The 16,728-nt window shown below is 37.0% G+C and overlaps 1 protein-coding gene across 1 annotated transcript; it reads left to right on the top strand.

The window, feature by feature from the left end:
* The first annotated feature begins 695 nt into the window (after nt 1-695).
* On the top strand, nt 696-16,311 carry LOC132185661 (aldo-keto reductase family 4 member C10-like). Its single transcript, XM_059599430.1, has 3 exons — nt 696-1,908; nt 4,130-4,384; nt 15,670-16,311. Exons 1-3 carry the CDS (start codon nt 1,342-1,344, stop codon nt 15,928-15,930), a joined length of 1,083 nt encoding a protein of 360 aa, XP_059455413.1. The 5' UTR covers nt 696-1,341; the 3' UTR covers nt 15,931-16,311.
* Nucleotides 16,312-16,728: the final 417 nt, after the last annotated feature.

Here is a 16,728-nt window from a genome sequence, read left to right as displayed (position 1 = left end):
AAAGTCAAGATTGGTGTCAGACAGCACTATAGCTGGAACAGTACCGTTCCAGCTACAGTGCTGGACCTCCCATTGCCAAACGTAGCTTTAGTGAATTCTTTTTCAACTATCTTTTCATTAACTTCTTCTTTCCTAGTCAACTTAAAATTATTTGCTTTAAAAATCGATACAATTGAAATATTGACAACAGAAATTGGGCCAGTGCACTATGCATGGAAGATAAACTGGGCCGGAAAAGAAAATATTCATCAACAGAAATTGGGCCAGAAAAGAAAATAAAAAGAAAATAAGGCCCAAGGCCCCAAACAGCAGGCAATTAAAGATTACAGGGTTTGGGCCAATCATAATGGCCCCAAAAAAATGAATCTAGGCCAATGGCTCATTACTGCTTACCGACCGTTATTGCACCGACTTTATAGTAACGGTTAATATTGCCAATTTTACCGTCACCGAGATAACCGACACCCACCGTTAGTTTAGCCCGTATGCAGTGTCTTATGAATGACGCTGTTAAGTTTGGTGGGTAGGTGACGGTTGGCCTAGACCAGCGGAGGCTTCACAGTTAGGTGGGTTTAACCTTGAATTTCGAGTCCCTACCCAACTTCTTTTTTGTTGCCTTATTTTACTGAGCACACCCTTTCTTTTTGTCTTCTATTTCCTATTAATGCTGATAGGACTCTACCTATTTTTGCATTCTTAATAGGGAGAGAGAGAGAGAGATTGACTTTCTAGTCGTTTACAGCTAAGCTTTTATTTTGAGTGTTGGCTTGGGGGCGTTTCTTACTCTTTGTTGCCGTTGTTGACCGAAGCTCTGCCCTTTTGAATATTCGCTTCTATATTCTCAGACAAAGCGATCCAATCTTAGTCTTCATTTCCTGCTTTCCTCGCAAATCAATCGAAATGATTTTTTGTTTTGAGAGTGTCTTGTAATTCGGTGATTCAATTCCAGTTTGCTCGTTTTATTCTTCATTCAGACAAGTTGCCGAACACAAGTTGGGTTTTGTTTGGTGGTCAAACTTGTGTACTTCATTTGACTTGGGAAATGCTTCATTGTCTTCCTCGGAATTCAATCGCTTTTGATTGTCTCTGAATTGGGATCTTTTTCTTTTAATATTTGATTTCTGGGTTTCTGTTTGATTTGAATATCTCAATTCCGTTCCTGATATATTGGATTTAGTATATCACCTTGGACAGGATTTCATAAACCACCTATATTTATATTATATTAGCTTGAGTTGTTGGAATTTGAACTTTGATTCTTGCACCTTTGTGATTCTGGGTAACTGGGTTATTTGAAAGCTATTTGTTTTGCCCATTGATTCATCTGAGAAGTTAGAGGGGATGAAAGGAAAAGGTGGAACACCAGGAAATTACTTTGTGTTAAACACAGGAGCTAAAATTCCAGCCATTGGACTTGGGACATGGCAGAGCGGCGGAGACCTCTGTGTTGGAGCTGTAAAAACGGCATTGTCGGTTGGGTACCGTCATATAGATTGTGCACATCTTTATGGGAATGAGACTGAAGTTGGGGAAGCACTCACCGACGCATTCAAAGGTTCATTGAAGAGGGAGGATGTTTTCTTAACTTCTAAGCTATACTGTACCATGAATTCACTTAATAAAATCGAGAACTATGTTAAAGTTTCTCTCAAGAATCTTGGAGTTTCTTTCTTGGATCTCTATTTGATGCATTGGCCCGAGAGCTCGGCGTTTGGTGATGCTACTGATCCTCCTTCAAAGTCGGGGAGTGAGTATAGGCAGTTTTTGAATCGGTTGAAGAAAGCGTGGAAAGCCATGGAAGGTCTCGTTGAGTTGGGTCTGGTTCGAGCTATTGGAGTCAGCAATTTCAGCATCCAGCAGATCAAAGAATTGCTTAAATTTGCAAAAATTGTACCTGCGGTGAATCAGGTTGGTTATATGATTATTCTTCTTGATTCAAAGGATTCTGCTTTGCTTCAAGCATAGACTCATAAAGAACCACGATAAAGTAAATTCACGGATCATTGGTGAGAGACAATTATATGCTTCCGCGAGTTGACTGGGATATTCCACGCCTAGTAACATTCGAAATAGAAAGGTTATTGAGAGATAATGCTTTCTACGTCAATGATCCTTTCATTTATTTACTTATTATTTATTTTGAAAAATAGAGTACCAGAATCTATTCCCACCTGGAGAAAGCATTGCCATTTCGACTTCTCAATTATTATTAGTTAATAAGTATGAGGTGGTAGTTTTCAATGAATTACAGAACTGAACCCAGATCAATCGCTAACCGAATTTAGTAGTAACAGCTTGGCTCTGTCATTACTCTTTTCTAACCCAGATTAACACACTTTACCAGTTAGTCTAGCTGAAATCTTCACTCCCAACGTACTCTTGTTCTTTGTGGTTTATGGTTGTCATTGATGGGTTGCTGATTCAGACAATTTCAATAATTGAAGGGTAAAAGCAAGTATTGTACAGCTACCACCATATTTCAGATTGTACAAATAGAGAAACTTTGATACTCTGTATTGTGAAAGCCAAGTCTACATTAGGTGGGTGAATCATAAATGGGTGAATACAACAAGTCCCATATTGTTTGTGTACTAGGTTAGACGAATGCTTATAGGGACTTCTAATTGTAACTATATCTAGTTCTTTTGAGGTGTAGCGTTTTTGGGGTATACTGCAGATTGTAAATGTAAATGCTAGCGTTTTTGGAAAATGTACACCTTCGCTAGCATTTCTTTGCATCTTGACAAATAGCACGAAAGCCAACCTAGTACCTATGGAGTACCTATGGAAAGGTCAATAGGTCCAACCTAGTACCTATAACATCACAATTAGGTCTTGATGAGGATTTTCATTCAATTTGAGTGAGGGGGATTATGATACCTTGGATTTTGAAAGTTAAGTTCCACATTGGGTGGGTAGATTATGAAGGTGTATATTTTCCAAGCTCTACAATGGTTGTGTACTAGATGAGAGTGGGCTATGTAAGTGACATTACAGAGTTCTAATTATAATTTATATTAGTCTTTTTATAGCATCGCACATATGTGGCTAGCATTTTTCCCGTGTCGGGAAAAATGGTATTAGAGCCAAGCCATGTGGTGCTAGGTACTGCAACAAAATGTAAGCCCTGATGAAAACATTAGAAATTTGAGTGGGAAAGGCTATGCTATCTTGGATTGTGAAAGTTAAGTTACATTCGGTGGGTGGCTTATGAAGACGTATGTATATATGCAAAGTTTAACATTGGTTGTCTATAGGGTGAGGCTTTGTATAAGTAATTTTAGGAGGTCTTAGTTGTAACTTTGGATAGTCATTTTGAGATATGACACAAATGTGGCTAATCCTTATTTGGGTCGTGATAGAAACTCATTGTTAGAATGGGGGTAACTATAAATCTATTTGACGTTCATCTAAGAGGTGGTGTACCACCTAGGTAAGGTTAGCTGTTTTCCTGGCTTTGAAGAAGGCCGGCATGGCATCCCCACCTTGTTCCTCAAGGTTGCTTTTAAAACTATATGAATTCCATATATTCTGATCCCAAATACTTTAGTTTGCTCCTTTAGATATCTTTAAACCAACACTACAACAATATTTTTAAGGTTCAATATTTGTTGAAGTAGGAGCTCTCTTCTTAGGACACCATGGCTAGTAGCTAGCAATGTACCTCTTCATGGCATCTTTCTTACTCAATATTGGCATTGGAAACAAACAACGAACCGATTAACTTGTACATATATCTTTCTAAATAATTTGTTAGGGACCAAAATGGAAAATTGTAGTTGGATAAAAGTTATCCCATGCGTCTCATTTCCCCTTTTTTCCATATGATAGTTAGACATAATTTTGTCGATTACAGTAGCCTTTGTTCAACCTTTTAATATTTTTGACTAATCATCACCTCCCCAGTGTCTTGTACTGAAACGCATAAGAATTTAATACTTAAGTTTGGTACCTGTACAATGTCTTGCCTCTTTTGAATATGGAACACTGTTGTTTTTATTTTTGCTTTTTCGAGATTGATACGTAGAACAGTACGAACCCTTTTCTTTTTTCTTTTGGTTCTTATTTTAATTCATGGATGCCAGGAAACTTTGGGGTACTTAAATTATTTATGGTTCCCTTTTCTTAGGTGGAATTGCACCCTTTCTGGAGGCAAAATGAACTTGTGAAGTTCTGTCAACTAAAAGGTATCCATGTATCTGCTCATACACCTTTAGGAGTACCTACTTCAACTCCTGGACCATCTGACAGTGGATCAGGTGGGGAAGATGAACCTGGAACTCCTCGCATATCATTTAGGAGATCAAGATCTGTGCATGGCCCTATGCTCAAATTGTCAGTTGTTGCACAAATAGCTGATAGACATAAAAAGACACCAGAGCAGGTACTTTTGACTCAGCTATTATCTATTTTTCTGCTTCCTACTCATATCACTCATGTCAACTCTAATTGTTTTATAGCATTATGATTAGATATCGTAGTTTTGTTGCTTTCTGCCTATATGGAATTAGCCAACTGGACTTTCCTTGCCTATACTGGAGAATACAATGGATTTATCATGTCCTTTAATTTTTAAAGGCTTATTTTAATGCTGGCTACCACTTCTTTATGGCTTAAAAAATGTTGTCAATTATCCTGCTCTTGGTTATACAATCATATGAAATGCAAAAAACTAGCATGTTGCACTATCATGCACACATAAATTATAAAGTACACGCGAAAAAAATCCTTTTTCTTGAATGGCAAGAATAAAAAATGCAATATTCACAAAACAGGTCTTAAGTGGAAATTAAAGTACTCTATATAACACCATAAACATAAGAAACTAAATTTTTTGGCTACCATCACATTGTACTCAATACCTTGCATTGTGTTTAGATTACTGCATAGGGTGAAAATGATATCAAAGTGTTGATCATATAGGTTAGAAACCATCTATCCAAAATTTAAGCTATTAAGAAGTGGGCTGAGCACAATCTATGTGACCTTTTTTGAAAAAGATTAGGAAATTGAGCTTTCCACTCTAGAGAAATAAGAAACCTATTAATTCTTAACCAAGGGGGAGATTAGGCCAAGTAAAAAAGTGCCCCATACAAGGGGAAGATTGTAACACCTCACCCTATTGACAAACAATATTGTCCGCTTTTGGTTCCACCGAACCAGACTTCGCAGGAGAGTTACCCATCCTAGTACTATTCTCGTATAAGCTCACTTAACTGCAGAGTTCTGATGGGATCATGACCATTACGGCTTTAAAACGCGTTGTTGTTATAAAGGGTGTAAGTATACATATAAGCATATCTTCATGTCCATACCCAGGCGATGTGGGATGCCACAATCACCCCCTCTTGGGACCCAGCGTCCCCGTTGGCGACCCTCATGGGATTAGTCCATTCTTAGAGTCGCATCGAGTGCCCCCTGGCGACCCTCATGGGCTTGTGCACGCTCTCCCCATCTTAGGCTGGGCAATGGCTCTAATAACATTTTGTAACACCCCATCCTATTAACACACAATATTGTCTGTTTTTGGCTTTCACCAGACTTCCCAGAAGATCATCCTTCCTAATACTACTCTCACATAAGCTTGCTTAACTGCAAAGTTCTGATGGAATCATGACCATCATGGCTTTAAAATGCATTGTTGTCATGAAGGGTGTAAGTATACATATAAGCATATTTCCATCTCCATGCTCAGGCGATGTAGGACGCCACAAAGATCCATGAGGCTCAGCTCAGAAATACAATAAAAAAACTACATCATAACGGGGCTAAAACAAGCTTCACCTTATCTTTCATTAGGAAAGTAGGTGATGTTGAAATCTCCCCCAATGCACAACAAGAAGTTTGACCAACTAAGCAAACTAGACGACTCCTCTAATAAGTACCTTTTTTATCACAATCAGAATTAGGAATTAGGCCCATAAACCCCCACAAAAGCCCAAGAGAAACCATCTTCGATATTTATGAAGAAGCAAGCTACAATATACTCCCCAACACACTCTTCGATCTTCTCCACCGCCCTTCTATCCTATATAACCAATATACCACCAGAATTAGAAGGTGACTAGCTCCAATTCGATTGCTAATACCCCCACAAGCTTCGCACAATGCTATTGGAGATGAGCTCTAGTTTTAGACTCCAACAAACAAATAGTATCTGCCTTTCATTGTCTAAGAAGGTTTCTGACTCTCAAATGCTTGTCACCCTTGTTCAACCCCCTTAGATTCCAAGACATTAGCTTGGGCTTCATAACAAACACCCGCAACCCTCCCCTTAACTCTACCATGGCTAGCACTCCCACTTTTCATCATAGTTTATGGAGCAAACTAACCTTCTTAATTCTCGATTATCTCAAAACTGGAGCATAAGGTTGACTCCTTCTCCGAATGGCTAGCTTCAATGGCCGCAAACAAGGCCATTAGCTCCTATTCAAAACCCTCACACACAAGCCCCACAATATGTTGTATTTTCTTCACTATTTGCAGCACCCAGGCTAAAGGCAAAGACCCTGCTACTCTTCTTAGAAACTATTGGACAAAATCTCCATGGAGTAGGCTCCTCCTCAAAGAACAAATCCACATCCACACAAGGTCGGGATACAAGAGCATCACTCCTCCCCCTAATCCCCACTTCACCCCCAATTAGCTCAGCAAAGGTAGAGCCTTTATTCTTCACTACACATGCACTGCCCCCCCCCCACCCTACAACGCCCCTTTGGAAAGAGGAGAAGAATGGCAGAACGAACAGGCACTAACCCACCCCCCACCCTCCGGCAATAAATTCAAGCCTACGTGCCTACCCAGACAAGGCAAACTCACAAGCCTGCAAACAAAGTCACCAGACTTCACAACAGAGAGTCTAGGAGGAATGGGTACCAGCTCAGCCACATCACCGACGAAATCTAAGGGTAAAGGAGGGGGGTAGATGATACTCAACGGAAGCACTGATGGATCCTCCATGGTTGGAGGGATACCGGCTAGTTTAGGCAATGGCATCCCTCACAACAACCTCGAGACTGCCGACGAGTCCACTGATGAGCTAACAGATTGCAAAGTTGCGTTGCCGGCTAGACCCCAATCCATAGCAAGTGGCAAGCTAACAACTTGCAAAGTTGTGTCGTCGGCATTTTGCTTAGCTCATGCACTAGCAATGATACTAGCGACAACTCGCAACTGATCCACAGACGAGCCACTAGATTGGGTGGAGTCAAATTGATTCGTTTCCAAGCTAATGCGACCCATATCCACAACCAGGTCAAAACTTGTAGGAGCCTCTGCTCTCCTGACCCGCCTAAGATTAGGCTTCACATGAAACACTCATTTCATTGAAAGGGGGCCCTTATGTATTTAATCAAAGGATGTGATTCTTTTTAGAAGGACCTTCAGGAGGAATTAAAGGCACATATTAGGCCTTTACCTCGACTTGCTTCGCAACCTTTAGCCCAATAGAATCTAAGCCCGATAACTCCATAAAATATCTCTTATGGAGGAGTTGTGTGTTCTTGATGGGTTGGAGGAAGTGAGGGCTTTAGTTGATGGAAAGAAGTTGAGGAAAACTTTGGTTATAAGTGAATTGGAAAAAGTTACCTTAATGGAGGAGATAAGTTGGAGGCAAAAGTCAAGGGCTCTTCGGCTAAAAGAGGGTGACAAATGCACAAAGTGGTTTCCTTGGGTGGCCAACTCGAATAGGAGAAACAATTCCATTGGAGCGTTGTCAGTAGATGGCTTAGTCTCTTTTGATCAATCTGCTATCAGGGAACATATTGTGGAATACTATGATAGGTTCTCAACATAGTTCAGTTGGCGGCCTAAGCCGGATAGCCTGGTTTTTGACTCCATAGTCGTGAAGGAAGCCCTGGGGTTAGAGAGGTCACTTGAGGAGAATGAGGATCTTGAGGTGGTGAAAGGTATGAATAGTAGTAAGGCGCTAGTCCTGATGGTTTTTCTATGTCTTTTTCCAAGCTTGTTGGGATGTGATCAAGGTAGACATTATAGGGGTGTTCCATGATTTTCATGCTAGTAGTAAGTTTGAAAAAAATTCTTAAGGCCACCTTCATTGCTCGTATTCTGAAGAAATCTAGGGATATTGATCTTAGGGAATTTTGGCCTATTAGTCTTGTGAGTGGAGTTTATAATATTTTTGCCAAAGTTCTTGCCAATAGTTTGAAAGGGTTGTGGAGAAGATTATTTTGAAAACCTAGAATTCTTTTGTTCAAGGTAGGCAAATCCTTGATTTTGTTTCCTTTGCAAAATAATGTTTGGATAGTAGAATCAGATCTGGTGAGCCAGGGGTGCTATGCAAACTAGATATTGTGATCATGTCAATTGGGATTTTGTACTTGTTGATGAGGTGTGGTTTCTGGGAGAAATGGCGCTCTTGGATAGTGTATTGTATTTATTCGGTGCTTTTTTTTTTGGTGAATGGCAGTCTATTTAGTTTCTTTAGTATTGTTATTGTGATGAAGACATTAAGTAGAATGCCTTCTACCAGGGATAGAGCTAGAAAATATTATGGGCAGGGGCATAAAAAAAATTAAAAAAAGGGACAGGAATTAATTAATTAATTTATTTTATCATCTAAAGTGGTTCAATAGCCCAAAGAAATCCCCATAGTGATTAGGTACACACTAGGGTATAAAGTAGGAGAAAGAAAGAACGAAAAAAAAATTAAAAACCCATATTGAAATTCACATGAAGAAGAAGCAACAACAATGAGATGAGAACATAGTGAGTTTGAGCCACGTTTAAGATAAAAACCAAATTACTTTGCACTACTTTTGTGTTGCAAATCGCGTTTTTTCATTTATTTTTTGTTTGGAAAATTAAATAATTATAGGAAAGTAAGCTCTAAATTTCAAATTTTAAGGTTCTTGATTGTGGACTTGTGCTTAACGAGATGTACAACAAAATGATGAAGAAATATAAAATTTAGTAGGTAGGGCCAAATCTCAAATGGGTAACCTGCTTAATGGGTTAGGGCCAAAAATAAGGTTACTATAGTTTTTAATGGGTAAGGGCCAAAAGATTTGAGGATGAGTAATCAGCTTTTAGGTTTTAATGGGCATGACTCAAAATATTTTTTGGGTAGGAACAATAGGGCTAAAAAATTTAGTGCGTAGAGTCAAAATTTTTATTGGGTAAGACGAAAAACATTTATATGTAGGGCCAAAAAAAATTGTTAGTAGGGGCCAATTTTTATTTTTCCTTACTTGGGTAAAGGCCAAAGACTTGAAAACTTAAATTTAACCTTAAATTTTTTTTCATAAGAATTGAGGGGGGGCCATGGCCTATATTGCCCCCTGCCCTCTTTCCATCACTGCCTTCTGCAACTATTCATGGGGGTCTTCTCTCAGGATTTTTTCTAGGGTCTAGGCACTCTAGGTTGTCGACATCTCACATCTATTGTTTGCAGATGACACTTTTCCTTTTTGTGGGGCTAAGCCTTATGTGTGCTTTTGGGGTGTGGAAAATGGTACATACGTGCCTCTTTTGGTGTTTATGGAGGAAAATGAATGATAAAAACATTGAGGATAGGGACAGGATGCTAGGGGAAGTTTTATCTTTGTTTTACGAAACATTGTATCTTTAGACGATGGCGTTTGTGTCTACTCTGTTGATTAGTTATAGTGACTTCTTGGCTCATTTTTCTCTTTCTAGTTAGTAGGTTCCTTTTGTATACTTCCTATGTAGTTATGGGCGCCTTACACTTTTAACGAGATTGGTTTATTACTAATATAAAAAAAAATTATGCTTCCAAGCTGTTTTCGGTTGAAGATTAATCTGGCTAAATTGGAATTAGTTCTTGTGGGTAATGTGGAGAATGTGGATGGGTTGACGGGCATTTTGAGCAGCGAGGTTTTTTCTTTGCCTTTGAAGTATTTTGGTCTTTCGTTAGGGCCTTCTATATGGCTAAGTATATTTGTGATGGTGTTATTGAAAAGATAAGAGTGTCAGTTGGCTAATTGGAAAAGGATGTACTTGTCTACGGGTAGGGCTACCCTTATTCAGAGCACACTTTCCAATTTGCCAACGTATTTCTTGTCCCTCTTTCTTCTCATTGCGGGTGTTGCAAATCGCATAAAAAAGCTTCATCGAGATTTCTTATAGGGCGGGATAGGAGAAGAGTTCAAATTTCACTTGGTAAGTTGGTTTAAGGTTTGTTTTCTGATCTTTAAAGGAGGATTGGGGGTTCGGAACTTGTTGATGTTTAATCATGCGCTCTCAGGAAATAACTATGGCGTTATGTGCATGAGAGAGAGGTGTGGTGGAAAGTTTTGGTAGGCTCTAATTTGGCAATTCGTGGGGTGAGTGGTATTCTAATGAGCCACTTGGGTGGTATAGGGTAGGGTTATGGAAAAATGTCAACAGGGGTTGGAGGATGTTTTCAAGTCACACCAGATTTCAGGTGGGAGATAGCATCAAGGTTAGTTTCTGGCATGATCTGTGGTGTGGGGACAAGGCCCTGAAGGAAGCTTTTCTAGAGTGGCTTATGATTGGGAGATGGATGTGTTTCTCTCGTTTTTCAATTTATTGTACTCAATTAGAGTAAGATGGGAAGGTGAAGACAAGCTTTGGTGGACCCCCTCCAAAAAAGGGTTGTTTGTTGTTAGCTCCTTCTACAATGTCCTTGTTTGTAATGATGACATTCCTTTTCCTTGGAAGAGTATTTGGTGGACCAAGGTTCCTTTGAGAGCGAACTTTTTTGCTTGATCGGCAACCCTAGGAAAGATCCTTACCATTGACAATCTTAGAAAGAAGCATGTTATGATTGATAGGTGTTCTATGTGCAAGAGGACATTGGTGGATGATGTCCTTTCGAGGACCGCGAGAGGACGTTAGTGGAGCTTAAGTCCTCATATTTTAGTACTCTTTATATTTGGGCAGCGTTTTTAGCTTTTGTTGTGTGTAGCTTTCATGATTTCCTTGTTCTTTTTTCTCCTTTTAGCTAGGTGTTTCTCTTATATACTTCCTTTGTACTCGGGTTGCACCTTTCACTTTTAAAAATATTTTGACATTGCACATGTAGAACCTATAAAAAAAGAAAAGAAAAGAAAGACTAGTTCTAACATCCTCTCTCACGTGCAGGATTGCATAATAAATATAAACGAACATGGACATTGCACATGTAGAACCAAAACAAAAACCGAAACAAACGGGGATTTACAAAAGTCAAACTCAAGACCTATAAGTCAAACTGAGGGTCTGATAATATATAGGAACCATTTAACCCAAAAGTTTTAGCTGCCGAGAAGTGGGTCAATACTCTTAACAGTGTACATATGATTTCTATGAAACTTAGGAGTTGCCCCTTAAGATGAGAGAGGATCATGGAGAAGTTTTCATCTTGGTCCTGTTATGTTTCTAATACATTTGTCTTTTTTTGGTTATACAATTTTCTCTCTTTCTTTTTCTTTTCTAATTTAAGCAATGTCAATTTCCTGAGTTTGCAAATGCAGATCTAAATAGAATATGAGGTGCATCTTCAAACATGAATCTTGAATTGACTTTAGCTAGAAACTTGAGATGCTGTCATAAGCATGCTATTAGAATGTTTGAGGATATCTATAAGAGATAGAGGACAACATACCAAACCATATACATATTTTAGATGCTTCTATAGACGTTGGTTAATTTCATTTATGGTGAGTTAATGGTAAACATTTGTTTCCACTTCTTTTCCAAGCCCTTTCAGAAAAAAAAAAAATAAAAGAAAAAGGAAAATAAACTCTACTTCGATTTATCTTATTGGTCAACAAGTGACTATCCTTTTAGAGAGTTCTGTCTTAGTGATTCAATTTTTTTTTTTTTTTTTGATAAGTATCTTTGTGATTCATTTTATAGTAGTTGTTTGGTTCTGAATATGCAGTATGCCTCTTGGCATCCAAATTTACAAAAATGCAATGTCTAAGAATCTAAATGCACATGAAAGCATATCCATGTTTGGTTTTACTATGAATCTAACAAGATTCCTGGGAATTGAAATTCTTCTATTTACTTACAAAAAAAAATCTTCGATTTGGTCTATTTTTAGAAACCCTTTAAGAAATGTTTATTTTTCCAAAAGTACTCAATCTATATGAATAATGTGTTTAATATGAATAATGCTAAAATAATATAAAAAATAAATGAATTTCATGTAATTGTAATTAGATAAATTTATTTCTATAATAAAATTATTTATCATATATAATAATATTCTGTGGTATTTTATATAAAGTAATTTATTTAATTTATAAATACAGGTATACAATTTACTATATATTTACTATCATATTGTATTTTGTTATATAATTTGCAATGGAATTTTACTTATCAAAAAAATAATTTGCAATGGAATTGTGTATGTTACATTAAATATGTTGTCAATTTGGTCATAGGTGGGTGCTAGGCAACTTTTGTAGTGTACGGGATGTGGATGCCCGAAAAGTTTTGTTTGCCACCACATTTCCACAACAATGGGGATTTTTGGCAATTCATATGCTCATTGGCGTGCAGACTCCATAAGCAAATTGCAAACAAACAAGCCCATCCCTGCAAATCCTCTCACCGTATTGAGATAAGGCCATGTTGGGTGGCTTTTAAGAGTACTTAGTAATATGGGTTGCCAAAATTTGGTGTGTGGCTTAGCATTAGATTTGCATTTGAAAATGAAAGACCAAGGTTTCACTAACGGCTACACGTATGTTGCCACAGAACAATGACGAGATGGTTGACTATCTCACATTATTTTTACAAATGCAGCACCAATCAACTATGATTAGAGTCCTATTATTTGGTTCGCTGAATAATTTAGGATTTCTCAGAAATTATGGGCATTCTGCTGTTTGGTACTTAAAACCCTCATTTTTGTGGGAATGCGGATTCTTATGAAAATATACTGGCATCTAAACTCCTATGGCATTGGATGGCACCATTTTCAGTTTAGTGAGAATTATCCTTATTCAATACCCCCCTGACTAACAAAATAGTTGACCATTCTTGTGTACTCCCTCATCTTGTGCTAACCTAATCATTTATCAAGGACAGCTTAAAGTGTTAAGGTAAGTATTATTTTTTATTTGAGATTTATGTCGTACTATTTCTTTTAATTGGGCCCCATTCTATTTTTGTCTTTTGTTGTATTATTATTAGTATTTATTTGCAAAATCATAATATATGAGGCGTTTTAAGTTTATCTTGTTCAAGGGTACTTCTGGAACAATAAATAATTGCTATACGATTCCCAAAATAAACCAAAGGTGAGAATTTCAAATTCCCTAGAATCTTGTCAGATTCCTAGTGAAACCAAGTGCGAAGATTATTACATTGTTTGGTGTTTCGATTTCCAATCATCACATCCTTGACAATCTTGATGACAGATGATATTGGATGTCCTGAACAAAATGCTGTGCTAATGAGCATGTCCAATGTAAACAACTTTCCATCTATCCCCCATCGTATTAGCATTTTCTTCTAAGTCTGATATTTTATCTTTGACCATACTATCTTTAAACATAACTAGTTTCTGTCCCTTGAACTTTAACCATCTAATTGTTGGGCTTCTCTATCCTCTATCCCTTCTTTACCACTTGTCAATGATACAGAGTGATACCAGATGGATCACTTTACAATCTTTACAACAATCTCTATTTGGGTAAGAAAAATGTTCTATGTGATAATATTTGACCACTCTTATAGGTAATTAAGCATGAGTCCTTCCTTTTAAACCGACTGTTTTGGGAAAGGTGAGAACTGGACTTAGTTAGATAATTTCATAGAGCTTGTTTAGTTGGCTAGTGGCTTTACAAACTTATAAAAATAAAAAATAAAAAAGGTCAGCTATTTGGATTTTTATATTAGAAATGGTAAGGATGAATATTAAATTAAAGAAAGAAATAAATAGAATTCTTCCAAATAATTTAAAAATAATATATTTTTTAGAAGATTCCCTAACATTCTGCCACCCTTGAAATCAACCTTGCCCTCTAGGTTGACTTATAATATTTGTAGCAACACCTTGGTATTCTTCACTAAGTTACTCAAATAAACTAATGCAATTAAATATAGCCTTTTTAGTTATTATCTTTTATATAAGTATTGCATATCATTTTTTAGTGCAAAGGGGCGCAACCCTAGTACACATGATGTAGGTAGTTCCTTTTAAGTATTTAAAAGAAGCACAAAAATCCTCAAAATAAGAAAAGTTAGAAAATGGGAAATACTATATGCCCTTGTTCATATATAAAGCGAATTGACCAAGATGTTCTTGAGTTCTTCCATTGGCCTCTTACGGTCTTCAAAACACCTTGCATTCCGCTACTAGTGAGAGTTTTGTTTTGTTTATAAATTCAATCCTAAATTTAAGTGTATTGTAATTGTTTGTTTTCTGTTTTTGGAAGATACACAATCATTTACTGAAATATACCATTATTAGGGACAATATATATTTGAATAATGATACGATTGATTGGTTTTTTGTTGTTAAATCATCACTTATCTAAAAAGCTCAAGTTTTGTGAATTTAATATTCTAACACCCCCCCCCCCCTCCTCCCCCTTCCCCCACTCCCTTCCTTCCTCTTCCCCCGCTCCCTTCCTTCTTACGCGTGGACTCAAACTCTCTCTCAGAGTTTAAATTCAAGACCTTTGTTCTGATGCTATGCTAAATCACTACTTATCCAAAAAGTTTAAGATAATAAAAATGAATGAATTTAATTACTTAATTTAATACTCTAATTCATTGAAATAAGTTGATTTAGATGCACAGGATCCTTTGGAATTCTCAGCGTATTCTATTATGTAGAATTCTTTAAATCCCCCCTTTTTTTTTTTTTTTTTTTTTTTTTTTAAATTAAATTAAATGGTTGAGATTTTGCCACATTAGCATTTACCATTTTTATCAACTTAGCACTTACCACTTTTGAGTACAAGAACATTAGATTAAGATTTTCGTGTGATAAATAAACATACACATGCATATGGCTTATCTTTGTGTTTTGATAGGCTACTTTTCTTAGTGGTCCATATTGGAATTACTTCTTCCTATAGTGATAATTAAAATGTGCACATTTTGCACCAATTATGCTACTTTTGACTTTTTCTCTGTAATGATTTTGACTGGGGCCTCTGTAGACATGAATTTCAGAACTTGTTTTTTTTTTTTTTTTTTTCAACTTATTTTTCTCCTTTCTGCATGATTTGCTTTTGTATCTACTCGTCATTTTTAAAAATTGCAATGGATGGTTCTTTTAGAAAATCAATTAAATGTCCCATTTTTTTTCAGTTTTGAATGCAATGCAATTGCTGGATTTCAAATCTATGGACATTCTGATGTCACTATCATGGTTTGTCCTATGAACAATTAGGATACCAAACATACCAAACATACATGAAGAGCAAACAGAGCAATGAGGAAAGAATCCCCCCCCCCTCAATAAAATAAATAAATAAGAAGATAAAAAAAGAACGGGTGGGCAAGTGACATTGGGAACAAGCATCAGGGGTTGGATGATTCTGGCACTGAAATTGGTGAAAGCACCACCTCTTTGGCTGCCAAAACAAGCCCACCAAGCAATCATTGTAATTAGGAACTTACTCTTTAACAATCAATTAAATGCACGTGTTCCTAATTCTCTATTGAAGACCAAAATTCAAGACAATGCTCATAACTCTGTGCTTTATTCTGTTGTAGGTTATTTTGCGGTGGGGACTGCAAAGGGGAACCAGTGTCCTACCTTGTAGCCTGAAAGCTGACAGGATAAGGCAAAACATAGACATTTTCAGTTGGTCTCTCTCAGATGATGAGTGGAACCGCTTGAACCAGATTGAACCACAGGTGTGTTTATTTGGACATAGTCCTCTGAGTAATCTTTCGGACAATGTCTTTATGTTTGGGAGCCGTCCACTACAAGCTGTGCGTGAGATGGAAGATGACATGGAGTCCAATGCCTGATATTTCATATTATTTGCTTCAGATGTTGTGCCATTGGTGTTCAAATGTGTGATCAAGTTATGATATGTCATGTGCCTATTGTTTGTAAGATTTTGATTTGTTGGTGCAAGAATAGAAAGTCAAACCAGACTCTGTTAATTGAAAAAGTGGGGAATATTTGTGTTTGAAAACAAAGATGATATCTTTAGATCTTCCAGCCACGATGATGTCTTTGATGCGAAATAAAATTACAAAAAAAAAAAAAAAAGGTCGGGGTGCTACTATTTTCAGCATGGATTGATTGTATTATTGAATGGTTGCATTTGGAGAATCAACATCAATCAGTATGAATGAAGTTGCCTGAATCGGCTGTCATACATTATGACTTGCACATTTTTGGTCGATCTTCAATGTGCCCTTTGTATCTGAATATAGCTGGAATTGCATTTCAATATATCATCAAGCCTTAAGCTTCTTCTGTTTTAATATAAATATCTGGTTTGCACATTTAATTATTTTATGAAAACTTGTGTTGATTGTTGCTTTGGTACACTGTATTTTTAACAGTGTTAATTTGTTTTCTACTTTAGCAGTCTTCTGAAAATTAATTAGTATCTCTTTTATTATTTGTTTCGCTAACCATTAGCAGTAATTTTGCAATTACCATAACAATTCCAAAATTTTGGTTCCAAACTGATGCGTCACCACCCTGTCACCTTTATATGCCTTTATTTATTAAAACAATAGATCACATTAGTCGGTATCACATCAGTTTAGAACCAAATTTCTGGAATCGTTATACTCATTTTGGTTCTCATC

The sequence above is a fragment of the Corylus avellana genome, chromosome ca1 (assembly GCF_901000735.1).
Source record: "Corylus avellana chromosome ca1, CavTom2PMs-1.0".
In the NCBI taxonomy this organism is placed as follows: domain Eukaryota; kingdom Viridiplantae; phylum Streptophyta; class Magnoliopsida; order Fagales; family Betulaceae; genus Corylus; species Corylus avellana.
The sequence above is the reverse complement of the archived record's forward strand: the minus strand, read 5'-3'. Positions and strand labels throughout refer to the sequence as shown.

Excerpts from the sequence above, each read along its gene's own strand:
- LOC132185661 (XM_059599430.1), top strand. The coding sequence starts at position 1,342 with ATGAAAGGAAAAGGTGGAACACCAGGAAATTACTTTGTGTTAAACACA. Across the intron at positions 1,909-4,129 it reads TTGTACCTGCGGTGAATCAG|GTGGAATTGCACCCTTTCTG; the intron begins GTTGGTTATATG and ends CCCTTTTCTTAG. Across the intron at positions 4,385-15,669 it reads ATAAAAAGACACCAGAGCAG|GTTATTTTGCGGTGGGGACT; the intron begins GTACTTTTGACT and ends ATTCTGTTGTAG.